The following is a 26,728-nucleotide window of genomic DNA, read 5'->3' on the forward strand; positions in this document are numbered from 1 at the left end:
CAACATTAAAACATAAAAATACATCTTTACAGAAAAAAATATTTAAATGAATACACTCACGTAATTGATATGATGCATTTTCTTTTGTTAGTACACTGGCAATATAATATTGCAAATGTGAATATATTTGTAATACAATTAAAACACATATATTTAAATATATGACAACATTTCATAATCTCTTCTCAACTTTTGTATGTAAAATTCTTCATTTGGAACCTGTAACTAAAGCTATCCGAAAAATGTAGAAAATGTAAAACTGCACTTTCTTCTATATAGTGGAGTAGAAGCATAAGATATCAAAATACCTGGAAATGGTCTTGCTAATGCCCTTACCCCTACTTTCGAATTGAAGTGCAGTACGTGTGAAAAGGTGCTTAACTGTCTTCCGCCGCCGGTTACGTCACGGCAGACTGAAGCTAAAATATTTTGTAAATGGCCTCAAAGAAGGTATTTATGGCGCTTGCCCTTTAAGACGACGCGCATGCGCAAGTCACCGAGAAAGTTAACTCCTGAACTTCGTAGCCAGAAAAATTTCAGATTTTATAAAATCACAGGGAAAACTCCATTGAGTTGACATGGCATTTCGCCGACGAAACAAGAGTTATCCCTTCTTCAGCCAGGAATTCCTCATTCAAAACCATGCCGACATCGTCTTCAGTTTGGTGATTTTCATTTTGATTGGATTGATGTTTGAGGTGAGATGAACTCTGATTCTTTTTTTCCTTCCTTCGTCTCACTCAGCTGTTTTAAGACTGCATGTCTGCTGCTGGTGCACTGATGTGGCTTGAAATCCTATCCGGCCGACTTGATTTCAGCTCTGTAAAAATGTTTGCTTGTTTGACTGCATCTGAGACGTGTTTGATCGTCATCAGTTTCGAGGATATGGGGGCTGCTTGCTGTTTTTTTTTTTTTTTTTCCTACAAGTTTTGTGAACAATGAATGTTGCTCTGCTCACAAAGTAGCGACATTGACTTAAACTGTTCCACAAGGATGCGGCTTAAAGCGGCAAGTTACAGAAGACACCTTTTTACAAGTGTGTGTATATATAAACATATATTCGGCGCCTTGCTCTTAAAATGCATGACTTTCTTAAAATGATGACTTTCTGAAACTTTCCTTTCATTAACGTGTGGCCACTTATAAATACTTGGTTTAACTCTTTTTTTTCTTTTTTTAAATGATTTTTATTTTGTTGTTGTGTGTTTGTGTGCGTCTCAAGTTTTACCCACTCAACAATAACTTGCTTCCAGAAGTCTTCTGCAACGTTTTAATACCAAATTTTGTCAGCTACATCAGCGAGCCAAAATTATACAGGAAGTTAAGCCCTTTTGCTTCAAAATAAAAGCACGACCGTCACTTTCTACGAGTTGTAATACCGGGCCGCAGTTAAAAATGTTTTATTTTGAAAGGCTTCAACGGAAGTTATCTAACTTTTTGTCTCTAACTTCATGCTATTAGTTAACTGCCACGTCTCAATCTTTGAGCCGCAGTTTCTGGCCGCGGTTGGTTTAGCTGCCCTTCAGACTGCTTTGACTTGGGGGTATTTTATGATTGACATTTATTGGCGGGATTATTTAGACGTGTCATTCTCAAATCCTTTCGTGTACGTGCGCTAGAAGAGTCCCGAGCCACCCCCTGGGTGTTTAAAGTTTCAATCCGGAACCCTGGTTGTGATCACACAGCTGGTCGAGCTGAAAATATGAAGGGGATTTCCTTAATTTTTCTTGTTTCGGAAAAAAAAGGGGAACAGCAGTCCTTTAGATACAAACATGAATTTGAGAATTTGGTGACAGACCACAGCCCGAGCGCACAGAGCAGAACTTGTGGCCTGACCCACTGTGATGTAAAAAATGGTGCTTGGGGACCAACAGGTTCCCCCAAGGGATCTCAGTTGAGCTATATGCATATCATTCTTTAAAAAAAATATTGCACTCTATAACTATAGCTTGAAGGATGCAGTGTGCCATATAAGCAAATCATTCTTCAGTTTCTACCCCTCACTTACTGCTTTTTATCTTTATTCTCCCCACAGAGATGATGTAGTTAGAATATTTGAGGTTATTTCTGGTCTCTCTGGGTTCACTTTGTGTCTCTTTGCTCTTGCCTCCTTAAAGGCGTGCAACAATTTTCTGTTAGTTTCGAACAGTCTTTATCATAGAGCATATCTCTTCCTCTTCTTTTTGCAGGCGTGTGCAGCCATTTAACGTAAAACCAGAGCTCATTTTGAATGTCGAATTGTTGGTTTAATTTCAGTTTGCATAGAATTTGTCATTTGTCTCCCTGTCTGGTCACTTTGCATCTACTTTTTTTCTTGGTGCAATCTAATGCATTAAAGTTGCATTTTTTTGTGTTTTTCCACTTTGCTCCTATTTATTTGCTTCCATCTCTCATATCTTTTCGGTCTGTTTGTACCTTTGCCTGCATTCTTGCAACATCTTTCTGTGTGTTGTTTGGCTCCCTTTGTTGCCGTTTCTAGTTATTTTTAGTAGTTTTGTATCTCTTTAATCTTGTTTTCTGCCCTTTTTTTTTTTTTTTTTTTTGGTTGTTTGATTGTCTGGATGACCCAAAGGTCCCAGGGGCCCAAACAGTCAAGGGCCCTGGCTAACTGTACCCTTTAGACCTGCTCAGTGACGATTCTTTCACTCTGAGTAATTGTGAGATTTTGACCTGTGTTCAATAGGTGAAAATCCTGTTTTAGTTCAGTTATTGTAAGACACTCAAATGGCCATAGATGCAGACATAGTTTTATTTTGTCACATGCTGAAAAAGGCTTGAAGGGATGGAAAGATTTAAAAAAACCTTCTGTTACGTCCTCCACATCGCACCCAGTCAAACCACTCCAGGTCAGATGGGTTTCAGCAGCTCATCTTCGAAGAATGAAGTTATTTTCACCATCTTTCTATCCCCCTCTACAAAGCTATCACACACCCAGTCCATTTGATACTTAGAGGACCAGCTTTTTGAGGTATCTCAATTGACAGTTTTCTCATTTATTTTTTTCAGGCAACAGCAAAGACGGCCATACTGTTCATTCAGCCTCAGTACAACATCACCACATTATCACCAGGTATGAGTTGCCAAATTGTATTTAAACACTGATTTCTTGCACTACATTACAGTAAATGTTAATCTTGACTGCACATACTCATTTCTATCTCGTACTGTTCGCACAGTTTCACTTCTGCTGTTGCTGTTACCGAACATTGTGTCATTGTTTAACTGTCTCTGGACTACAGAAACCGAATGCGCTGCTCCAGGATGTTAACACACTTGCTCACTGTTTGTGCCCTGTGTGTTTTACTCGTCCTATGTGTGCTCAGAGGGAGAAGTGACAACGTATCACTACGGATGGAAGGACTGTGCGACCATCCTCTTCTATTTCTTCATCGCCATCATTCTCCACGCCGTAGTGCAGGAGTATCTTCTGGATGTAAGCACCTTGTGATCACGTTTCTGTTCTCACAGGGATCTGTAGTTTATTTTGAACCGATGGAATGAAATGCAGAGTGTGATTAAAATGAAAGTGAGGCTTTTTTTTTTTTTTTTTTTTTTTTTTTTTTTTTATATTATTAAATGGTCTGACATGTAAGGCACCAAGTTCCACTTAAAAACTTGTGTCAATCATAATTAACACTGATTTATTATTGGAAAAGTTTTCCAAAATACTTTGAATATTTCTCTAGATTTATTTAAAATCATTGAATAAATATGATCAAATATAACCTTTTTACACTTTATATTTCCTTGAGTTAGAAATAAATGATACTATTTCTGGCAGCAGCCAGAAATCCCATCTGCTGTCTCTTCCTGTCCTACGTATCTGTATTACCATGATACTCGTCATATGTACAATATGTCGTGTTGATCTCGTTGCAGAAAGTGAATCGACGTCTTCACCTCTCCAAGAGCAAGAATACCAAGTTTAATGAGTCGGGTCAGCTGTGCGTGTTTCACTTGGTGTCGAGTGTGTGGAGTTTCTACATCCTCGTAACAGTGAGTGAGAATTTACTGCCATACTGTATTCTAGTTAAAGAAAGGCCACATGTCTAATTGAAGCACTAAAGCTTTAAAGTGTTCCAATTTCCTCCCACAGGAAGGATACCTGCTGCATCCCAGCAGCCTTTGGGAAAACTATCCTCATGCACAACTCAGGTATATGTCGATTCGCACAAAGAACAGTGTGCTGCGATTGTTACTACCTCTTATTGTCATGTTTTTTTTTTTATAATATTTAGCATTTAGTTTAATATTGTAGAAGACGTAGAAATCGTCGAATACAAAACTGAGATGGCAGGTCATTTTTGCTTAACATTAACATTTTTACAGTGTTTATTTAAGCTGCTGCAGGTGAGCAGTGGGGTTAGAGGTGGCACTAATTTGCATATTTTTTAAATCCAAGCAAAAGTGCAGTTATAGCAGCCATGTTAATCAGGAGGCCCTTCAAGTTCCATTGTTGTGTAACACAGATTAAGACTTAGCTGGAGAAATCAGATGAAATTTGCTAAGATAAGTTTGCACAGAGGAAGACTCTGCGTTGTCGAATGCACATGGCAGAGACTTTTTCTTCCTTATCTCACCTTTGTGCCCGTCTGTGTATTTTGTGCTCTAGGTTTCAGGTGAAGTTTTTCTACCTCACTCAGCTGGCCTACTGGCTCCATGCCTTGCCTGAGCTCTACTTCCAGAAAGTACGCAAGGTCAGTAGGGAGGCCCTGGGAACTGGAGGAGTTCTGGAGTGCCACTAGATAAGCTCTGTTTATATTTCTGCTTTTGGGAGTCTTGTAAAAATTCTGTATGTGCGTTAAACAGGGAAGGGAAAGACGAGAGATCTTTCAAGATTTGAGAATCTGGTTCTTTTCCAAACAAAGGCTCTTTGTTTTTCAGGAGGAGATTCCTCGTCAGCTCCAGTACATCTGCCTTTACCTGCTGCACATCTCTGCAGCCTATATGTTAAAGTAAGCATCTAGGAGAAATGCCTTTCGGTAACTTGCTGATGCATTCAAATGTCTGTGCAGAAATATGCGCAGAGTGAGACGAATGAAATGGAAAGATGTGTTAAACAATTTCCGAGTCAGCTTATGGTCTTGAAATTCTCTGCAGCAGCAGATTTGACTGCATCGCCTCACTTGGAGCATCATCTCTCTTTTACATATTATTCTGGAGCTGCTGGTGCAGATTTTCTTTAGTCACCTTGTTCCCTCTTCTATCGTGTGTAGTTTGAGTCGTGTGGGTCTGGTACTCCTCTTCCTCCAGTACGTGTCAGAGCTGGGCTTCCACATTGCCAGACTTTTGTACTTTACTGATGAAACCCATCAGAAAATGTAAGTAATTTCACCCTTAAACGCATACATTGAAGAACCTCCTTTGCGCCAAGGTCAAGCGCCCTCAGATGACATGTTGTGTTACCCTCCTGTCTCAGGTTTGATTTGTGGGCGGTGAGCTTTGTGTTTACCAGGATGGCCACACTGACCCTGATGTTCCTCTCTGTGGGGTTTGGTTTGGCTCGGGCTGAGAATCAGGGGCTGGACTTGGAGATGGGCAACTTCAACACTGTGCTGATAAGGTGAGGCCTGGACCGGTCGTTGAGTGGTGAGGAAAAAAGCAGATCAGTTACCAACATCTGTGGGCAATGATTCCTATTTTAAAGCACTGCCATTACAGTTTACAGCCACTGTAATGACTTCTAGTTAAACTTTGTGCCCATTTTGCACGTGTAGTTCTCAGTGAAGGTTGCCAGGAATGACTTATGATGCTGTTCAATCCCACAGAAAAGAATGAATCTATTATTATTATTAAAGTATCAAAATGGCATATTTTAAAAGCCAGCAAAAGTGGTTGCATCACAGCCACAATCTGTGCAAAATTAACTTTTAAAACAGTCCTTTCGTCTATATATCCTTCAGACAGAACTTCAAATTGAAAGTGGTATCATTAATGTTGCACATAATGTTGGACCCATTTTCTAAAACAAACAGTGGCACTAATCTTCTTGCCTCGGGCCCCTCCAGGATGATGATTCTACTGCTGGCGTGTTTGACTCAATCTTGGCTACTCTGGAAGTTTATCCGCTTCCAGCTGAGGCGCTGGAGGGAGTTCAGACACGAACAGGCTGTTCGCAAGAAGACTGCCGCAAAACAACCCCTACGGCCACTAAAGAGAGACTCACGTGAGTTTAAATACCTATGCTTATCTCGCTTTTACTGACTCTGATATCTGACTTCTCCCTCCTGTCTCTTCCTGCTAGTTGGTCACCATGAAAACGGAGTTCTTAAAACTGAGAATGGAGTCTCTCCTCGCACAAAGAAACTCAAATCCCCTTAAGATGGCACACTGACTGGCCTGAACCGTGGACTTAGCCCTGGCTAAGGTTTCTCATCAGCACAACAGTAAAGCTGGCGGCCACCGGCCTCCAAGCTTCTGGCTGAGAACGTCCTGTGATGTTACAGGGACTCAGTCGCTACAGACTTAGGCTTGAATGCTGGAAAAATGAAATCCAAGGAAATACCTTGAGCCCAAAAGACATTTACTCTTCTCATTGTATCAGTATTTTTATTTTTTTTTCCTCTATACATCCACGCAGCCTGCGGTCTCGCCCTAAGGCACACCATTGTATGCAGAGCGATTTTTAAAAAGTAAAGTGAGCACGGTGTGCAGCATGTGTATCCGTGTTGAATGTGTTGATGCATATCCTCAGACCTAAGTACTGTAACTGGTTGTAGTGTTGCAGCTCTTAATATTGAGCCGGCTTTGCTTGTTTCCCGCTCTGGTCCACTGGGGCAGAAAAGCGTTACTGATGATAAAGTATGACATGAGCTATATGGCAAACAAATTGTACAAATGTCAATCTTTTTTTCCTTATGTTTTGTTAATTACTTTATTAAATGATACAGCTGTCTGACACAAGTTGTGGAATTATCTGGTGTAACTGAGATGGTTTTCTACTTGTTTCTCTGTCGAGGTTTTTTTTTTTTTTTTTTTCTTTTAAAAGAAGCGTTACAAGTGTTAACACGATCAATAATGCACTTGGGTAAATAGCAGTGTTTGAATTGGGCAGCAGCTCAACAAATGGTTTCACTTCTGTCAACATAATGCTTATCCAGACATATCCGAGGGGGTTCAAGAAGAAAAAGCACAATAAAAGGGCCTTTTGCAGTCAGCTACATTGGTAGCAAATGGTAGTTGTATTTTTATTAGTTGACAGATCTTTGTAGTGGATAAAAGGTTTACTATGTTGAGACATCATTCCTGTTCTATTAATTGCAGTAGAATCGAGGCCCTGGAGCCACAAAATTCCAGGATTTCCTTTGTCAGGAAGATGATTCTGCTTCACCTTTTACAAAAAAAAAAAAAAAAAACATAAATCATTTTGCATTTTTTCTTTTTAAATTTTTTTTTTTCTTATTATTTGTAAAGAGTGACACCTACTGGAAGGAAGCTGGCTGGCCAGATGTCATTCCCACACCCAGCTTCTTTTGCAAAGACTCCAGTGTCTGAGAGGGGATCTGGCTTGAAATGGACTCCAGGTATTCAAGGACATAAAGGTCGGCATCAGTCAGCACAAAATGGTGGCTGAAAACTTAAAAAAAACAAAAACAAATGTCGAGCTTTGAGCTTTTATGTTTTGGTATTGATGGCTATAACTCAGGGTGTGTCTATTATAGGTGTGTGACAATGTGATTAAATGAGTTATACAATGTTGTTTTGGTGAGAAGATTTAAGATTTGAATCTTACTTTTGAAGGCCAATCTATAATAACACAAATCATTAAAAACTGTAATGCTGATAACGTTACCCTCCACAGTGGCTCCAATAGCAAAGTCTGCAGGTGAGTAGAACTCGGGGTTTTCCACAGTGGAGCCTGGTTTAGGAATGCGGGTCTTTTCCAGGAACTTCCCACTCATGAAACCAGAGTTGCGGACGGGTTTTTCAAAAATGCTGATCATGTCATTGGACAGGAAGTAGGACAGTATGAAACGTCGGCATTCCTCTTCGGGATATGGGGAATCCTGGAACGTAACATAAGACAGCTTCAGCGATGAGTGTAACTGAATTTAGTCTGGTTTATAACCGGTCCATATCAAGTGATTACCATATATATCAAGTCAATGTAGTTTGAACTGATTGACATTGTAGCTTGTGGACTGGAGAAAAAATGTCCAGGAAATGTGGTGACCTCGGGTAACTGCAGACAATTAAGTAGATTCCACTGTACAGGCAGCACAAACACTGGGGGTAAATGTTATCTCACCAGACGGGCGATGTAGCGCAACACTTTGCCGTCGTTCTCGAACATCTTCAACACGTCGACTTTGGGAGGCTCAGGATTCAGAGACAAACAATTCTGAAGAGAATCTTCAAGAGAGCCAAAACCGTTGTATGGTGGAATCTCCTGCCAACACAGCCAAAACAAATCAGTGTGGAACAGATGAGAGAAACATTTTGCAATGGAACGGGATATCTGTGCAGAAACACAAAGCCATGTCTTCCACAAGCAGTTGTTCTGCGAAACAACAAACAGATACTGTTTAGTGTCTCACCTTCTTCTCCTCAGGCGTATCAGCCCTTTCTTGTACCTCTATGGGTTTCATTTCCAAGTCTGGGTGGTTCTTCTGGTAATACTCTTTGGTGAAACCATCACAGTCAAACAACAGGAAGCGGCGGCTCAGTAGCTTAATCGTTTGACCCAGCTGGAAGTCTTTGGGGGAGTAGTACTCATCTACATCTTCCTTGGATACCTCCATCACACAGCTAGGGAAATTCTCTAATGAGAATTTAGAGCACAATTATGTAGCAAATAAACAAGAAACTATGTATGTATTTATATCTTTTGATGTGTCACAAGATGACTGTAGCATAAAAGGTTTTCAGGAAAACAGAAAGAAAACACAATTTTCTTTGTCATATCAGTTGTCAAACAAGATTTGACCTCAAAAGGACTATACTTTCTGTAATGCAACAACTCATAAAGGCAAAGCTTCCCCGCACGACTCAAGCGAATTAAGGACACAGTTGAAGGTGACACAGCATAGCTTCATACCTGATTTGATTTTCTTGTGTATTCTCCGTCTGCGCATAAGAATAGGGAAGGGATCCCGGCCACTGTTGCGTTCATGGACCTCTCTGATCTCTATTGTGTCGTCCACCAGGTAATAGTGAATGATAACGGCCCAGGTGTCACCGAACAGACAGTCAGAATCATCCCAAAGGGCAAAGAAACGAAGCACCTGACAAAAATCCCAGATATGTCTCAGACACAAAACATACTGTATTGATGAAATGTACAAGCACATAACTCTTGTTTGCAAAATAAATCGTAAAGGCGAAGTTATTCAAGTCCTTCTTCTCTTGTAATACTGTTTGAGTCAAGATGTGCTTTTAAAACGGTTACTTAGTTCATTTAAAACGGAGGGAATTTAATAACCTTGCGGTCCATGGCAAGAAACCTGTGCATTTTGTCAAAGTTGGAAGGGGTGATGTGATGAGGTGTTTTGATTTTGCGACGTTTGATGTAAGGATCCTCTGGTATCGTCTCTGGGTCATTCAGAACCATGCCCTCGCTTTCCATGAATTCCTGTGCAGTGCATGAGAGAAAGCAGAGTTTACAACAGCGGAATTCTGACTCAAAAGCCATACTTGTCGCACAAAAGTGAAAGACAACAGTAAGAAACAGGGAGAGCGCTCATACAGGTGACTGCTGTACCTTTGTGAAGGCATCACAGTCTGTAATGTGGTACTTGACCCCGTAGACGTCCAGATCCATACCTAGATTAAGGTCTTTCCACTCATAATGCTCTCCACGTTCATTTTTTGGTAGATGCTGGCGTTTGATCCGCTTCCCCTGTGGCATTCCAGAGTTTTCCACCATGGGCTCGATGATGCACATGCTGTCATCCTCAAGGTAGTAGTAAATGACCACGGGGCGTACATGGTACTGCTCTTCAGGGCAATACAAGATGTCCTCTATGAAGTATGCATAGAAGCGAAGCAGCTACAAGACAAGCAGGCGGCAGACAACGGACAAATGAGGTTTTAATTCAAAATGGATAAATGGTCATCTGAATCGGTCATGATTTTCTTGGTGCTACTAGACCTTTTTGTCGAGAGCAACATGAGCTGGGATGAAGTCTTCATACAATATCTGGTCAGAAGGGCCATATGTAACTTCTGGTGCTTCGAAGGACAACTCACTGAGCATCTGTTGATTTAGCTGCTCTGATAAAAGAGGATCCTGGCCAATACCCACAGTGGGGCGCCGAGGCAGAGCGTAGCCATTCCTATAGCCCAGTGTCTGGGGCCGATGGAAAGCTGACTTCTGCGGGCACAAATTATTTTGGAAGGGGAATCGATTAGCGGTAGGTAAATCAAAAGAAAATTCTAAATTAAAGCTGAGAATGGAGTCTCTCCTTGAACAAAGAAACTCAAATCCCCTTAAGATGGCACACTTACTGGCCTGAACAGTGGTCTTTGACAAAGAGTTACTTTTACTGTGCTCAAAGACCACTGTGAGACATGCAACCCCGTCAGATAAAAAGTAGGGAATATCAATAAGAACAGGAAGCAATGATTTGCAAATGATTTAAAGCCTATATTTGACTTAAAAAGTACAGAAAACCAACAGATCAATAAACCAAATGTTGAAAGTGAGAAATTTTAGATTTAAAAAAAAAAAAAAATTAAATACTACAATTTCATGATTGCATCATCTTTCAAAAAAAGGATATAGGGACGTTAACTGCTGGGCAGCATCACCTCTCCTTTGATCACCTTTTAAGTGTTTTTGCACTGAGAAAACAATGGTTTTGAAAACTGACATCTTTCCCATTGTTGCTTGATAAAATTATGTCAGCTCCTCAACAGTTTGGACCATCTTTGCCCAATTTTCAATTTCATAACTCACAGAATGTTTAGCATCCAAACTTTAAAATTTTTTTTTTTTTTACAAAATTACCAGGCTGTTTTAATTCTGCAGGATGTGAGCTGACCTTGCCATGAATACTGACTTTCAAGCTCACCACTGAAACCAAATCAGATCGTCATCAGCCTGAAGGAAGTAACATCCATGACTTCCAAAAATGAAATACAAACTTTGATTTGTCAGACCTTGGACAGTTTTTTCAGTTCACCAAAGTTAATTGTAAATTGGCCCAAACACTGTGATGGCACTGCCAGAGCTTTCTTATCCCATTTTTATTTATTTCCATGGTAGCCTACCATACATTTTAGGTAATAATCTCTGGCGTTTATTTGTGCAAATGAGCACAAGCAGTTATTTAGTACATCACAAGATTATGCCTACTTTTAAAGCAGTGCTACATGAAGGCCAAATTTCACCCGGTTTCCAGACTCTTAATGTATAAGTGAGACAATTAGAGCATGACGACACATTTGATTAGGCATGAATTGTACCTTCAAGAATAACCTACAACGAATGAAGGAACACTGCAGTGACAGTCACAACAGAGAAAAAACAAAAGCTAATGTTAGTCATAAGCCAACGTTAGCCTTCCGTTTTGTTTTAAACATTTTAAATATAGCTGGTTTCATATTTGACCAACTGTAGCTTTAGCTACATTCTTACCGTCACATCACGAAATGTATATCCTGGAAAAAATGGCAAACCGTGGCTGTTCCACTTGCAAGACATTTCTTGTTTGAGGTTTGTTTCCCTGGAACCTGTACAAAGTTGACAGTTCTAGTGAACTTATTTGAGGAAGTAATAAAATGTTTTGCTGGTGTGCAATGAAACACGACAGCCCCACCGAGGGAAGTTTATGGTATCCATGGAAACGACAGGACAAAACGAAACAATTTCTACGTGGTATTTGAAGAAATGCATTTTTCTCCCCCCCCCCCAAAATTGAAAAGGAAACAAGTAAATTTATACTAGCTATCAAAGAACACACAATATTGCCGTGAGATTCAAGAAACTAATATTTCGTTTAGGAATATTTTCTGTTTGCACAAAGTGTAGAGCCTTAACTTCACCACCAGAGGGCGAGCTGCGCCTGTCTAAATCCCACTTGCCATTGCTTACTTGTTTACTTCGAGCAGTTCTGCCTGTTTACTTTTCACATTTGCAGTTCCAAAGTTTTGTATAATTATGATATGAATGATTTAATTTTGTTATGATGCAGATTTGCACATTCGTACATGACAATAAAAAAAAAGCATTTTAGAGGAGGTGTGAATATTTTTCAACAGTTTATTCCAAGCACAGGAATTCATATTTTGGTCTCACGATACCAATTATTGGCACATTTTAATTCCATTAAAACTTAAACAGAAAGAGTACAGTGGTGGGCTTCATGAGGATGATCCTAATATGTCCTGTGTGGTCTTTAATTTAACTCTCAGTCAAAGAAATACAAACCTTTTTATGAAAACTATCATTATTCCACTGCTTAAATCAAGGTAAGCAAACACAGAACTGGACTGACAATAGCTTATATTATTGAACTGGTAACATTAAAGAGAAGCAGTTTACATACCCACTATGTACTTTTTTTTCTGCAGTGCTTGTTCCTTCTTCAGATGGCAGTGAACAGTAATTACCAAATGCATCTGTTTTGCACTGATAGCTTTAAAATATGGACATGGTTGACACCAGGCCAGAAGTTCATGCAATATTTCATGAGTGAGGACAGAAAATTAATTCTAGTAAAAGCACAGGTACAAAATTGACCTATTCTGGTAATTTACATACAGATCAGAGTAGATAGCAAGTGCAATATTCCACAGAAACATTCAGATTTTACACAGGCTCCACTTCAGCATAGCAACAATGTTTAAAAAAGGGAATACAAATGTGATAAGATAAATTTAGGATTTCCAATTAATAAACTGTCCAGTTACTGAGACACACCTGTTGCAATCATGGCAACAATCACCTGATCGCTAGAAAAGGCACTGCACTGTGAATTACTGTATCAAAAATAAGCTTAGATCACTAAAAACCTCTTTGAGGCTTGTGATATCATATCTCTAATTCTTTAAATGCTGAAAGAGCTATTTAAATGGGCTGATCCCCTTCTTAGGAAGAGAGCACATCAACCAAACACAGAAACACTAGGATTGCATCCCTGAGGTGCCAAATAACCTTCGCCAAGTATAAAAATATCTCATAATAAACCATACTAGAGAACAAAAAAAAAAAATAATACACAACATCAATAAACTATTAAATAATATAAAATATATCTTATAAGGGTTGAGAAGGACCCCCTCACACATACACACACACACACACACACGCACACACGCACGCACGCACGCACGCACGCACGCACGCACGCACGCACGCACGCACGCACACAAAATCTTTTGGTTTTATAAAGCTCAAAAGGCAACACGGTTGTTCACTCTGGAAAGATTGTCTTACACTGTCCCATTGTCAAGCGCACTTTAAAAAAAAAAAGGATTTAAATGCCCCTCTATCAAAGTTCACACTTGAATACTGCAGGGTAGTGAGCATAAAGCTCCAAGTGTCACAGTCTCTTCCAGCTGCCCTGCATTCTGTATAAAACAGACCCATCTGAGGCCTTGGTCCTTCAGGCACCGTGGAGTCTCTGCAGGTCTGTGTATGTCTAAGAAAGCTTACCCATAAATCCCCACTTCAAAAAAGCCTGCTGAGGTCACCAGCAAGTCAGTGTAGCCTTTCACCTCTCACTTCCCGGCAGTTAGAGCTAGCTAAGAGGCAAACTTGCCATGCAGAGTGGGAGCTTATTGTTCAGCTAAAGGGGGTATAGCTTATGATACCCCAGAGGAACATGCAAAACAACAGAGAGGGGGACTTCCTCTGTTTAATCAGAGTCCATAGTTGCTGTTGCACGCTTGTTTATCAAGCTCCACGCGTGCCTCGTGTCTTTCCCCCTCCAACCCAAGTGTGCCCTAAAGTTCAAGTCAAGTAAGCTTTTTCTAAAAAAGTCCCTAAGCAGACCTCAGTAATACCGGTTGAGGCTCCGTGTCCCTGGGATGTCCGGTTGCCCATTCATCCAGATCTCACGGATGATTCGCTCTCTTTCTTCAAGCCGCTGCGCTCTTTCCAGCTCCTCTGCTGACGTGAACACGTTCATGTTAAGCGTACGCTCAAAGCGTCTGTGTCTCCGTGCCGACAGATCTGAGGTGGTGTCCCAGTCCGAGTCCGAGTCACTGGAGTCGGAGGACGAATCCGCAGGGCGCGCTCGTTTCTTGGCGGGAGGCCGTTGGCCGGGTTGACAGTCGGTGCGACAGGAGATCTGGACCACCAGGGCGAAGAGCGTAAGGAAGAGGCCCAAACACACACCACAGACAAAGAATAGTGCAGCCCTCTCTGGGTGGTCTGTAGTAGAGGAGAAAGAGAGAGGAAGTCAGGAAGAGGAATGCAACATTTAGTTGACTTCTGTCAGAAGACATGTCAAAAATTATAATTGGATCTTTCTGTTAAAGACTGAAGAGTTTTTTTTTTTAATCTTTTCCTGACCTGTTTAGCCAGGCATATTTCACTTGACGGCTCCCTCACCATTATGAACATTGGCTCTAGCTCAGATGACTCACTTCCCTGGCTTGGTTTTCTTGGTTTACTTAAGTAATAATAATTTATGCTGCCATGACAGCCATATTCTGCACCTTTCTTCTCAGAAACAAAACCCAATATCACTCCCTTTTTCTAAATACAGCAGCATCATTTTTTTTTTCCACATCTGAAAGAACCAGTGTGATATTCACTCCATACATCTGAAGCTTGCTTTGCAACAACCGCGCCATCCTGAAGATTTGATGAGATCCTGAAGATCTCACTTTTCTTTTTACTGCAATTTTCTCTTGCTTCTTTGCAGGCATGCACTCTCATACTCTTACAGTTCATCCTTCTATGTAGCTTATTGTTAGCTTTGGTGTTAGCTGTAATGTTATATCCTCATTTGTAAGTCGCTTTGGATAAAAGCATCTGCTAAATGCATAAACATAAACATCCAGATTCTAGCAGTTTTCCTGGTCTTCAAGCAGGATTCCCACGTTACAATCATCTCAGTGGTTTTGGCTCTCTCTGGCTGTTTACATTGAGCTTAGCAGCAGCAAAAGTAAGCTCAGTACATTTCTTTCCATTTGACCCTCTAACATTTACGACATTCCGAATAAAAAAGTAAGGAAAATATATAATTGTGTTTTTAAAAGATTGTGGGTAGGTTTTTCTAGCTGTAGGCTATAATACTCCCATTCATAAAAGCTACAAATATACATAGATCATAAAATAGCAAGGCAGAAATGACTGATGTGAGAAAACGTTCAAAGCTGGGCAAGTAGAGTTGTCATCTCAGCCAATGTAGAACATATGTCTCGTGTGTTTATTTGAGTGAATTCACAATGCATTACACTATGTATAAACTGTTTACTTCAGTCACAGAGTGAATGGTGATAAAAGCATGAAGGGCACAAACTCTTCCAGGAGATGCCGGATGCATGTGAACAACAGTTGGTGCTTCTGAAAGATGAAGGAAAGATCCTTAATGGCTGCCATTTCTTCTAATCATTTTTTAATAAAGGAAAAAAGGCCACAACTTGGAAAGGAGCAATTCTACTAAGGAAGCATCTCTGACTTTGAGAAGCGGTTGGTGTGTAATGTGTACAGCCATTATCTCTACTTTACATCTGCATTCCTCTGGCCCACATTTACCAAGCCTTTGAGTCCCAGGAAGAAAGGGAAACGGGGTATTTTATCTAAAAAAAAAAAAGAAAGAAAAAAGATTGCCATACGCATGTAGCACACAATGCATAACCCGAACCCAGATGTCACAGATTCCATGTGCCAAGAAACAAAAGCAGCTCCTAAAAATAGAAGATTAGCTTTACTGTTCCCTGTTGGCATCGGTAATGCAGAACTATGTTCTTCTGGAAGAATTTAGTCCTTTCCTCACAGACATTCATAGGTCTACATACTTTAAAAGCCTTGTCTCTATATGAAATGATGCCACATTAGATTCCACAAATGTTGTCCTACCTGATATGTAAGTGTAGGCTGCCAGTGCGTTGCTGATGAGGGCCATGTTGCCGCTAGAAGTGAAGTTCATGATGGGATTCATGTCGGGTGGCTGCGGAGGACTTTCTTTTATTCCTCCTTCGGATTCTGATGGTTTCTCCTCGTTGGGGTTTGTCTCCCTGACCTTTTTCTTGTCTGATAAAAAGATAAAGGAACAGGAAAGTGCAGTTTAACAACACAAACCAGACTCCAGTCCAAAAAGGAAAGTTATGGTTATAAATGCAGAGAGGAACTAAGAGGTCAGAATCTGTGGCCCCAGCGTTTAGAATGAGTCCCAAGTAATTCATGACTACTTGGGTGATTTACAGAAAAATACGAGTGTATTGCAACAACACCAGTCAGAAAACTGAGTCATCTGAAATGTCCTGAGATTTTAACATGCTTTCTGTAAAACGCACACGTGTACATGGGGAAGTGTGTGATTCAGAAGGTAACACAACATCCGCTTCTGTCATATTCATTCTGACTCAGGTCATTAAGAGACAGAACCAGATGGAAAAAAGTTTGGTAACATTTCAAAAGTTCCCCCAAAACTCAGAGGAAATTCTATTTAAAGAAGGAAACAAATGTTTACTCATTTGGATTTTCATGATCTTAGGCCTTTTTCTTCTGTGCTGGTTTTAGGTGTACAAGAGCCAAGGATTCCTTCTCATTTCTGAATGTCATTTACTTAACCTAAAGAATTTTTTTTTTTTTTTTTTTTTTCCAAGCAAGGATAGTGTAACCTCTGCAATTTTAGCCCCATGAATGCCCTGCTGGAAAAACAGCCTAATCTCAGAGTCAAAATAAACACCAACATTGGGTTGAGTGAACCAAGTGTACGGGTACATAGTCATATTTCTATGACTGGATTTTTTTGTCAGCGAATGTAAGCTTGCTTTGGTGAACTGTTAAACACACCAGTGACCTCTAATTACAGAGTGCAAGGTGTGTCAGGCTGTCTTTATCTGATAAATGCAGTTTAGAGTGGAATTGCTCACTGAGAAGGTAAATGTTTCCACCTGGACCCACTGCTGTGGCGTGGACCTCAGCAAACAGTCAACCACAATCTCTCTCTCAAACATATACACAAAAAAGCCACAAAAATGTAGACAGAAAACAGAATTCGGAACAATGGAAAGGCAGCACATACTTGTTTCTATGAAATATTGAATTTTCTGTTTGAATAGCTTTTTTTTTTCAATTTGGCAACAAGTATTTGGACCAAAGATGAAGAGAATAAAGGTAAGATCTTGTGGTTAACTTTTGTTAAACAATACACTAGAATCAAAATTCAATTTGACATGCTTATGTTACTAAAAAAGCCTTGAAATCTTAGGCTTAGATATTTTTCCCAGAGATTTTTAAGAAGAAGTATGGACAATTTTGGTCCGCACCTCTTCCGCAGTTGCTGTTCAGAAAGTGTTTCACAGCAGGAGATTTTCTGCTGGAGATGAGTTCCAATGGCTGGAAATGCCAGGGAATAAGGGGGTCTAGGGGCACCTCTGTCTATAGAGTGCAAGAGGCAGGACATGATGCAGATAATAAGCAGTAGAACTTACTGTATATATGTTTTTAAAACATGTTAAGGATAGCAGGTGAGGCTTCTCTTTGGGTTGATACCCACACTGCAGTTATTTGTATATATCTTTAAGTTTTGTCCACTGTCACATGATGGAATCAGGTTTTTCCGGACAAGCTGTAGGTGGAGGTTTCGAGGTCGGCGTAAGGAAGTGAAGCCACTCATGCGTTAGAGGATCTCAACGATGCAGCACACTCCCTATGTCCTCTCTCTGTCTTAACTCCTCATTCATTTGAGTATCCTCCCAATCATTCCAGTGCCGGTAGCTGAGCAGAGTAATTAGTGTGTTGGATGCCGGCCAACTTCCCTTATGAATAAAGCTTTGTTTGAGTTTTCCTCCTTGCTGGGGTCTCCTTTTTTCATCCCGTCATTTTGTTGTTTTTGCTCTATCTGGTCCTTCTTTCTGGGAGTCTGACATTATAACTGACTGATTCAGACTGCAGTTACAAATAAACCAGTCTCTTGTTTTTGGAAAGTAATATGTTTTTAAAACCAGTGATCATAAACTGTCTAAACCATTGGCTCTCCTTGGACACATGTGGAAACAGTTGAACTTGTGACTTTTAATATACATACATACATATATGCCCTGACTTCAGAGCTGAATTACGGTTTCTCTTCATGCCTGGGAGGCCCTGAGACTGAGAACGGCTCTAACTGAGGAGCAGAGAGTTGTGTGAGAACGTACATGGTTGTATGTTTGTCATTTTGCTCACCTGGAACAGTGTCAAGGCTTTTCCCGGAGCTCCCCTCAGGAGGGCTGTCTCCCACTATGTTGGGGTCATGGGCACTGGGTGGTGGGTTGTACTCTGGTGGTCTGGGGCCCTGCTCCTGGAGTAACCTCTTTGGAACTTCAAAGAGAAGGAAAGGTGGAGCAAAGGAAGGAAGTTGAGGGAGGAGGAAATGAAAGAAAAATCACAGTATAATTAGACAACGTGTTACTTAAAAAGGAAAATTACAAAAGTAATTTATTTCACAGGTCCTCAGGGAGCCTAACCAGGTAAATGATTAGGCAATATTATCTTTTATTTATTATGGATATACTGTATCAGTATGATCTGTGTTGTATGCAGAGATTAAAAAAATGAATAAAATGAAATGAAAAAATCCGTTATTTATCCCAAAGGGAAAACATAAAATAATGTTATATATGTAATGATCCAACAAACTTGGGATGCATTTTCTCTCAAAGTTTCCATCACTTGTCTTAGCAGAATCATTCAAGTTCAACCAGATTGATGGGGAATGTACCTGCACTACTTTTAGGTCTCCCCAAAGAAGTCCAAATTCCGGCTGCTCGCTGAGCTCCTTTGTCACTTCTGTGTTCTCCCAGCAGTTTGCTTCAGGTTGTTGTTGAAGTGTTTTAAGTCTGGATTGCTCTTTTTTTTTTCTACATACACCTTTCCCTCAATCCTGACCACTCCCCCAGACTCTGCCACAAAAAAAGTTTGCTAAACTCAGGCTGAAACTGTTGAGGTTATGCTTAGTGCGTGGTTCCCTCAACATATGCCATTTGTAATTGTGGCCAAATAGTTTAATCATTGTTTCATAAGATCAGGGGATATTGCTTTCCATGGTCTAATAGTCAGGTACCCTGAATTACTAGATGCCTGTCATATGCCTTTTAGCGAGGAATGGCTTCTGTATGGCCATTTTACAGAAAACATACAGGTCTGGTTGGTGGTTGGTCTTCACCAGTGGTTGTTCTTTTGTAGGGTTCTTCTAATACACAAAATAATTCTGGTTCTTACTCATTAGTGCTATTGGCTTGTTGGTGACTCGCCTTACCAAGGCCATTCATACATGATTACACAACAAGTTATTTTAGAATAATGGAGGCATCTGTTTGGGCACTTTAAATCCTGCAGATAGTTTGTTGTTTCCTTGCACAGATCTATGCTTTGACAAAATTCTGCGTACTTATCTTTCCTAATGGGTTTGTTTTCACTCTGATATGCACAATCATCTGTGAGACCCTATACAAACCAGTCTGTGTCTCTCTTAATTCTGCAAAATGAATTAAATTAGGCTGAGGTGCACTCTAGTCAATATGTACAGTGGAATGTAAATTAAAGGAAATATTTTGAAAATGACTCTAAAACAAAGACAAATTGGGGAAAATTAAAAGAGCCAGAAAACAAATCTGATTTACAAGGCTGAGAATACTTTATAAAATCCTACACCATGTCAAAGGGCAAAGTCACTTCTGCTACAAACACTAAAGCTGTTTACTGTCAAATGACAAGCCTGAGGTTTGGCAACAGCAGTCCACAAACTAATGGGTGATGTCACAGAGGCTATAATCCATCTTTTAGATGCAGTCTATATGATGAGAAATATTTTTTTTTTAGCATGAGTGTGATGTTTAAATATAAAACACTCATGTAATTTTCTGGAAAGCTGAGGAACATAGATTCACTTACAGCTGGCTCTAGTTTTGGTCTGTATCAACTCCTAAGAGGACTATATGGGACTTTGGCAGCTTATATTCACCAGTGCATTACTGGCTGTCTGACTGACATCTGACTGACCTGCAGTCTAAAACAAGCATTTAGGGGCTGAGAGAAGTGGTGTTATTTTTATTTTTTTTATGTAATGCTTCAATAGGACTTGAATGTTATTTTGAATCATTAAAATTGATCAACCATAGCGTTAACCATAACAGCGCTATTAAGGACGAAACTTGTATTATCCATGACATGGGAAAAAAATGTAAGTATCACTTATCTACAAAGTTTTTTCAGACATGTATAACCTTTCCCATACAATTCTTCAGACTAAGTGGATGTCAGAATTATATTGTCAAAGCAACAGTTGTCTGCAGGTTATTGTTAATGAAGACTGAGAGTTGCCTCAATGCTTAATTCTTTTAATTAAGACTAAAAAAAAAAGCAAAAATTCTGAAAGAGCTAATGTACACGTAAGACAGTTGCAGACAATACTGTGGCTATGACTCACACTCCCCCAGATGTTCCACACTGATTCCCAAAAGTTACAAGGCCCAACTTCCCCATCCCATTACAGCCCCCAACCTAACAGTGTCCTGTGAGTCAGGGAGTCTGCGCTTTTTCCTCCAGACACGAACCCGCAATGCAGTGGGCAATACATTCCTGCCCGCTCACATGTGGTTTTGGAGGCCGGGCCACGCTCCGGTCACCGTGTTTGCCTCACTTGTTGGATCGGCAGTTTACAACTCAACAAATAAAGGTCCGTCCAGCCGTCTGCCGTTCTCGCATGTTCATCTCGCTGGACCAACAAACAAGCAATGGAGAGAAATCTGTTGTGCGGTTTTGCTGGCATCAGTGGTTCTAATAGTGAAATTGTGACATGTGATTTAGGGTAAAAATGGACCATTTGTTTCAAAGCCAGTGAATAAACATACTGATCAAATTTCCAGAGCCGTATTTTGGCAGTGAACCAAGAGGCAATCAAAGTGCAGGAAGAGAGCGGAGCAGACCACACTCCCTCCCTTCACTGGATACTACTTATGCCCTGGACGCATTACAAGACTTTTCCAATTGTAAGCAATGATGAAAATCTGGACAGGCTTATTCAACCACTGACATTTAAAGCTTTCACTGTAGGGTTGATTCTTACACTGATCGTCGTGTCACTAAAACCAGACTGCAGTGACATTTCCTCACAAATTGGTCTCAAGTTGAAACATGTTGTGGCTGAAAAGGTGGATAAACATGCAAGAAACATCCCTTCACATGTTGTAAACATGTGGAGGAGATTTTATAACCCAAACAAAATCACATTTAGACCAAGAATAAAAACAAGTGAGCAATGAAGAAATAAGTAGTTAAAACTGTTCAAATTAAAAACAATTTATAGCCAATAAATAAATAAATGAGAATGAAAACTGAAAAGAGTCAAATGTCTAATATCTCTAATTGGGACAGAGGGATTTTAACAACTGCATGTTATTATGAGAGATAATTTGGATTTAATTGTGACAGAATCGTTTCAACATTTCAATCCTTTATCACTACATTTGCTAAACTCAGTTGAGAGTGGAGAAATGCAAAAAAGCAATTGAAGCCTTTGTTTATTAGGGCTGAAAAATGCTTTGCGGGTCTTGAAAATATCAAGCTTGAAAGGAGAAAGCACACATGCTGTATCAGATCTGAATAGGGGAGCCTGATTAGGAAAGAGCTTTGAAAAGTTAAGACACTGGTAGTACCACTTAAATATGTAAAGTTTTATCTGTTGTCTTCTTAACAGTGAGAGATATGTGGAGCAACAGACGCGAGTGAAAAATCAACAAAGCTGGTTCTCATTCCTGCCTTTGCTTTTCTACTCACCATGCCCTCGAGGGGAGGAGGTTTATGTCAGATCTGAACCTAACAGAAGCAGTAAATGATTTCTAGCTTGTTTCAATTTGCTTTTCACTCAAAAGCAACACAGTGTCAGGTACGTTATGTAGAAATGTATATTCTTACATTTAAATGCCTCTCTGTAATTGCGTCAGGTCACGTGTCAAACCACACCAATCTGTCAATTTAAAATGTTTTTCTTAAAAATCAAGAATTTGAAACCTCATTTTATCCAGGGCTGCTTGGCGCAAACTAAATAAACACAGACACCCACATGTGGAGGTTAAAAAAAAAAAAAAAAAAAAAAAAGGCAGCAGCAGCAAAATTAAGAAATGGCATTTGGCCTGGCAGCTCCCCCTGTTCTTCCTCATCAGTCTGACACACTAATCATGGGTCTTAAAACTCCCCCACTGCCACGCTGCCACCATCCTCATGCCACGCCCTGATTACAGCTTTCTGATTGGTCCTAATTGGCTGCACATGTGGCCCAGGGTCACAGCTGAGAGAGGCCATAACATGAAATGTACACTCTTTCACACACATTCTTTCACAGTTATAGGACAAATAATTGACATGCTATTGCAAACAAAAGCACATGCATTGCCATACAAATGGATGCGTTAACCAATGCATGAAAACACAGCCCAACATGATATTTGAATCAATATCAGACCATTATTGTTTTTCTATAAGCTTCCTTTGTTTGGAAAGGTCAGTGTAATATATTATAATGTCTGCAGCTCTTCTAAAAATAACAGTCAAAAATCTAAAGCTTCTCAAACTAAATGGCCGCAAACCACACTTAAGAAGCCAAGCAGTTAAAGCGAACCAGTAAAAAAGAGAAAAAAGAGTGCAAGGGAGCAAAACAGAGCACATAAATCACACCCCGCAGCCTGCATTATAATGACATGGTCACATAAATGCAGGGCAAATGATTCCTCGCAATTCTTAATATAATTTCGGTGAATGAGACCTGCGCAAGAGCTGTACCTCGCAGAGGTCTGGATCGCTGTGAGGGGAGCAAAGATACGAGGCGGGAAAGAGTGCCCATAACAATGGTCTGTGTTTATACTGGCAGAACCCAGCTTTGTTTTCACTGGGCTCTGCAGACCACAGTGTGTGTGCATGTGTGTCTGTGTTTGTGGGCCATGTGCTGACCACTGCAGAACACAGTTGAGACAAAACCCTGTAAGCCAGGGGGGATATAATGAAATATTAAACCACGCTTTATCAGAGATGAGATCAAACCTCTGCCAATAATTTGATTGTACTTTAGCCTTTATGAATGCACATGGGGCACTGCAGGGCACTACATACTTTGGGTATAGTTTAAAGGCATGTTTTAATGCTCAGAATGTTTTAGATCTCTGAAGTTTGGCTCTGAAACAGGACTACTTCAATCCACGCTTTTTTGTAATGTAGTCTCGAGGCTGTACTCAATGCAACTATACTATATTCTAGCTGAAAGAAAACTGAGATTTTGTGTGCTGGACAGTCATCTAAATGCAGAGAAAAGGCAAAGAGAGTTGTGAGAAACTGTACAACTGAGTGTTGTACAAAAAAGACTCATTTGAAAAAGACAGCAGATGTCCAGAATTAGCTTAACATCAGATATCTAACACTGAAGATTACATTTCTTATGAAGTAGAAAACATACATGCTTAGATAACATAATGCTTAACACCTTGGGAAATATATTTTCCTTAAACAGATCTAGCACATCTAAAAAAAAAAAAAAAGAATTAAAAAAAAAAACACATCAAGACAATGTGCTGGCATAGTGTAGGAAGTCTTAGAAAGCATCTGGTTTCAATCAGCACACAGCCAGTGCCTACTTAATCTGCGACATTAAAGTGCTGGTTAAAGCTCAACATTCGCTTGATACACACAAAAGTGCAATACCTTAAAAACTTGCTATTCATGTTTATGAACACATAAACTCACAAAATCCTTATTATTCCCTCTGGGGTCTTGCTTCCAACACGGACACACATTCAGGCATGCAGACATCTCCACACACACATACTCCTGAACCCATCCACAAATCCACACACAAAGACACAGCCATTTTTCACCTAACTAATGGCATTCCTGTAGAATAACATACTAGGTGAATAGGGCAGAAGCTGAAGGTGTTGAGAATGCTTCCTCTCCCTCCCCCAAGTGCAAAACTCTAACAGTATCCAGCTGACGGCAGCCAATTGGCTTTGAATATGTGTGTGTGTGAGCACTTTTAGAGGCACACATTGTGTATTGCTTATATGAGGATGGCACACTATAAAGATGTGTGTGTGTCTAAGTTTCTTATTGATGTGGCAAAGGTGAGGCATGTTTGTCTACGTCTAAATGAATGGACTGCATCCACCTCATCCTGTGAGAATGAATGGTTTTTTAATGTTTACCTGTCTAAATGTTCATGCTCTTTCATGGCTGAGAGCGTGTGTGTCAGAGGGCACGATTAACACACTCATTCCTGTCTTGTATATACAAAGTGGATCAGGTTTAGCACCAGTAATGTGAACTCTGCCGAGGGATTGGTGGTCTGCGCTGAGGGCTTTCTTCTTGGTTCTGCTTCATTTTTATGTTAGCTCATGCAATACAACTTACTTTTTTTTTTTTACTTTATTGCATTAAGTTGTGAGAGTACACTAAGAATAACACCACACTGGGAATGTGGTAACAGTACATGAGCCATAAGACAGAATGCCGGTAATTTTGAAAGTTGAAGTCCACTAATATTTTTTCCATAACATGTTGTAAGTTTTAGATTGAATGACAAAGCTTAAAAAGCCACTCAACTACTTTTAATTACAATAAAGATCTATATAGCATGTTAAAGTCTTTTTTTCTTTGTAATGGCGCAGCCATATGACTGCAGCATCTTGGATTTGGGTGTTTCTGTTAGTATTAGCACCCTATCCTTTCAGTTAAGAAGTGAAATTAATATTGCCTAGAACATATGCATATTTTCCAACATAGACTCCAACAGCAGATAAAATATACTTGAATCTGTATAAAAAAGAAGCCGTTAAAATGTTCAGAAAATGTTTGGAAAATAAAACTCAAGCATCACATGTTGGGAATGAAGGGATCTTTTCCTTTTTTTTTAATATAAATTTAAATCATTAATAAGCTTGTACTAAAGCTTTCTTCTTGAAGACACAGTATAGCCATGAACCATTAAAAATAAAAGACATAGAGAGATTTAAACAAAGACATAGCTGGGCGGTGTCACAATCTGATGCATCCAGAGTCACTTACAATTTTAATGGATAACACACATCCCTCTACTGTAAGACACCCACAAATGAAAATGAATGCACACACACGCACACAAATACATACACACAGATGCCATAGTGTGGGCTTCGAAGTGGATCATCTCAACCATCAGTTAAACTCCAAAATCCCAGCTGTTTAGGCTATTTAAACACTACTCATACATAACATATGCCCATGCACACACAGTTGGCATCGTTTACAGAGATGCAGTGACAGAAATAGAAATCCTGTTGACAGAGTGGGGTTATACAAATCAGTGAGAAAATCACTCATTCATAGAGCTGCTCCTCGGACCCCACACAGACACATGCTTGATTTGAAGTTTTCAACACTGATAACATCCACAAGCTCAGCCCCAGAATGAAGTATGCAGAAACAGAAGATTTTTAACATATCGGATTTTCTTGTGTTGTGCCACTAACTGTGTTGTCAGACCGGAGCTTGAATGCTTGATACGTTTTTTTTCAGCTGGTAAAGTCCACTTCTTTACCAGCTGAATGTAGGAGAGGTCGGTGCATTGCTGAAATCAGCACAGTCTCATCATTATCTGATGTGCCACTGGGTCAACAAGGATGTGCTCAGTGCTGAATCATCAAACCAAGCCACCCGCCTAAAATCACTCCTTCATTTCAGAGTTATGAGGTAATGGGGTTTTCACTAGGACGCAGAGCTGCTGAGATCATCAAATGACAGTATCTTCTGCAAACAATCAAGCACTCAAGACAGAGGCGTATCATTAGTTGTCGCTGATACAGAGCAGAGAGAAAACAGAAAGACTTCAGACATAAAAGCAACAACATTCAATAAGCATGTTCTGAAGTATGTCAAGGCTGATCTAAACAATGGTGCTATATTTGGCTGAAGGCAACAGCTGCTCCCACAGCTCAGTTAATAAAATCAGTACTTGGTAACATTTAAGTCTTCTGGGACCTAAGGAATGAATGACATATTGTTGAAAGATTGATTGAAGTTAACTGAATATCTACTAATTCCTTGATACAAATGAATCTATTCAACATTTCTGTGCAGCATTCAGTCAACTTTGTAGATGTGTGGCAGCTACATTTGTTTAGAGGAATGTTGGCCGTCGACATTCTTTTAGTCTCTTTCAATCTGTTTGCACACTGAATCCATCTCAGAAGGCTTGTAATAAGGCTTTTGACTGGTAGTGACTGATGAAGCCTTAAAGTAACAACAAGACATGTTAATTCCAATCCCATTCATTCCAAGGTGAAAGTAAAACTGTTATATTTGAGAGCTGACGACTACTCGATACAGAGGGAATAAAATGCTATCAAAGCTCCTGGAATGTATCATGATAGTGATGAAATGTCAAATACTGGAGGGTCGATCTACACCTTAAGAAATCTACAGCATAAATATAAGCATCAAGTCAATAAGATCGTCAATAAGATCATTATGAACCATCCAGCCTTCTTACATCCCATGCTTTGCTTTTCGCTCATTCTGCTTATATGAATTGAAACAATTACCTCGAAAATGTTGAAAATCTAAAATCTAGAAACATTTCATACAAGGACAGCTGAAACTGAA

At 39.9% G+C, this 26,728-nt stretch overlaps 3 protein-coding genes across 3 annotated transcripts in view; 1 reads left to right on the forward strand and 2 right to left on the reverse strand.

Moving 5' to 3' along the window:
• The first annotated feature begins 504 nt into the window (after positions 1–504).
• tram2 (translocation associated membrane protein 2) lies at positions 505–6,903 on the forward strand. Its single transcript, XM_075459418.1, has 11 exons — positions 505–698; positions 3,007–3,070; positions 3,324–3,433; positions 3,880–3,996; positions 4,097–4,155; positions 4,613–4,697; positions 4,885–4,955; positions 5,217–5,321; positions 5,420–5,563; positions 6,009–6,166; positions 6,245–6,903. The coding sequence occupies exons 1-11, from the start codon at positions 579–581 to the stop codon at positions 6,319–6,321; spliced, it is 1,110 nt and encodes a 369-aa protein (XP_075315533.1). The 5' UTR covers positions 505–578; the 3' UTR covers positions 6,322–6,903.
• efhc1 (EF-hand domain (C-terminal) containing 1) lies at positions 6,705–11,726 on the reverse strand. The gene is made up of 10 exons (XM_075459419.1): positions 11,579–11,726; positions 10,091–10,312; positions 9,701–9,988; positions 9,422–9,571; positions 9,038–9,224; positions 8,538–8,761; positions 8,249–8,389; positions 7,793–8,006; positions 7,426–7,576; positions 6,705–7,330 (listed from the first exon to the last, which is right to left on the reverse strand). Exons 1-10 carry the CDS (start codon positions 11,642–11,644, stop codon positions 7,327–7,329), a joined length of 1,647 nt encoding a protein of 548 aa, XP_075315534.1. The 5' UTR covers positions 11,645–11,726; the 3' UTR covers positions 6,705–7,326.
• Positions 11,727–12,201: 475 nt separating this feature from the next.
• The window catches only part of eva1aa (eva-1 homolog A, regulator of programmed cell death a), a 75,762-nt gene continuing 61,235 nt past the window's right edge, over positions 12,202–26,728 (reverse strand). The window contains exons 6-8 of the mRNA XM_075459495.1: positions 18,290–18,424; positions 15,974–16,147; positions 12,202–14,317 (exon numbers count right to left, since the gene is read on the reverse strand). Of these exons, the coding sequence (XP_075315610.1) occupies positions 13,938–14,317; positions 15,974–16,147; positions 18,290–18,424 (689 nt within the window). The 3' untranslated portion in view covers positions 12,202–13,937. The remainder of the gene's footprint in view (positions 14,318–15,973; positions 16,148–18,289; positions 18,425–26,728) is intronic.

Source organism: Odontesthes bonariensis, chromosome 24, assembly GCF_027942865.1.
Source record: "Odontesthes bonariensis isolate fOdoBon6 chromosome 24, fOdoBon6.hap1, whole genome shotgun sequence".
NCBI lineage: Eukaryota > Metazoa > Chordata > Actinopteri > Atheriniformes > Atherinopsidae > Odontesthes > Odontesthes bonariensis.

Coding starts and splice junctions, on each gene's coding strand:
- tram2 (XM_075459418.1), top strand. CDS start 579: ATGGCATTTCGCCGACGAAACAAGAGTTATCCCTTCTTCAGCCAGGAA. Junction 3,071..3,323: donor CATCACCACATTATCACCAG/GTATGAGTTGCC, acceptor ATGTGTGCTCAG/AGGGAGAAGTGACAACGTAT. Junction 6,167..6,244: donor GCCACTAAAGAGAGACTCAC/GTGAGTTTAAAT, acceptor TCTTCCTGCTAG/TTGGTCACCATGAAAACGGA.
- efhc1 (XM_075459419.1), bottom strand. CDS start 11,644: ATGTCTTGCAAGTGGAACAGCCACGGTTTGCCATTTTTTCCAGGATAT. Junction 10,313..11,578: donor ATACATTTCGTGATGTGACG/GTAAGAATGTAG, acceptor TTGTGCCCGCAG/AAGTCAGCTTTCCATCGGCC. Junction 9,572..9,700: donor ACTGTGATGCCTTCACAAAG/GTACAGCAGTCA, acceptor TGCACTGCACAG/GAATTCATGGAAAGCGAGGG.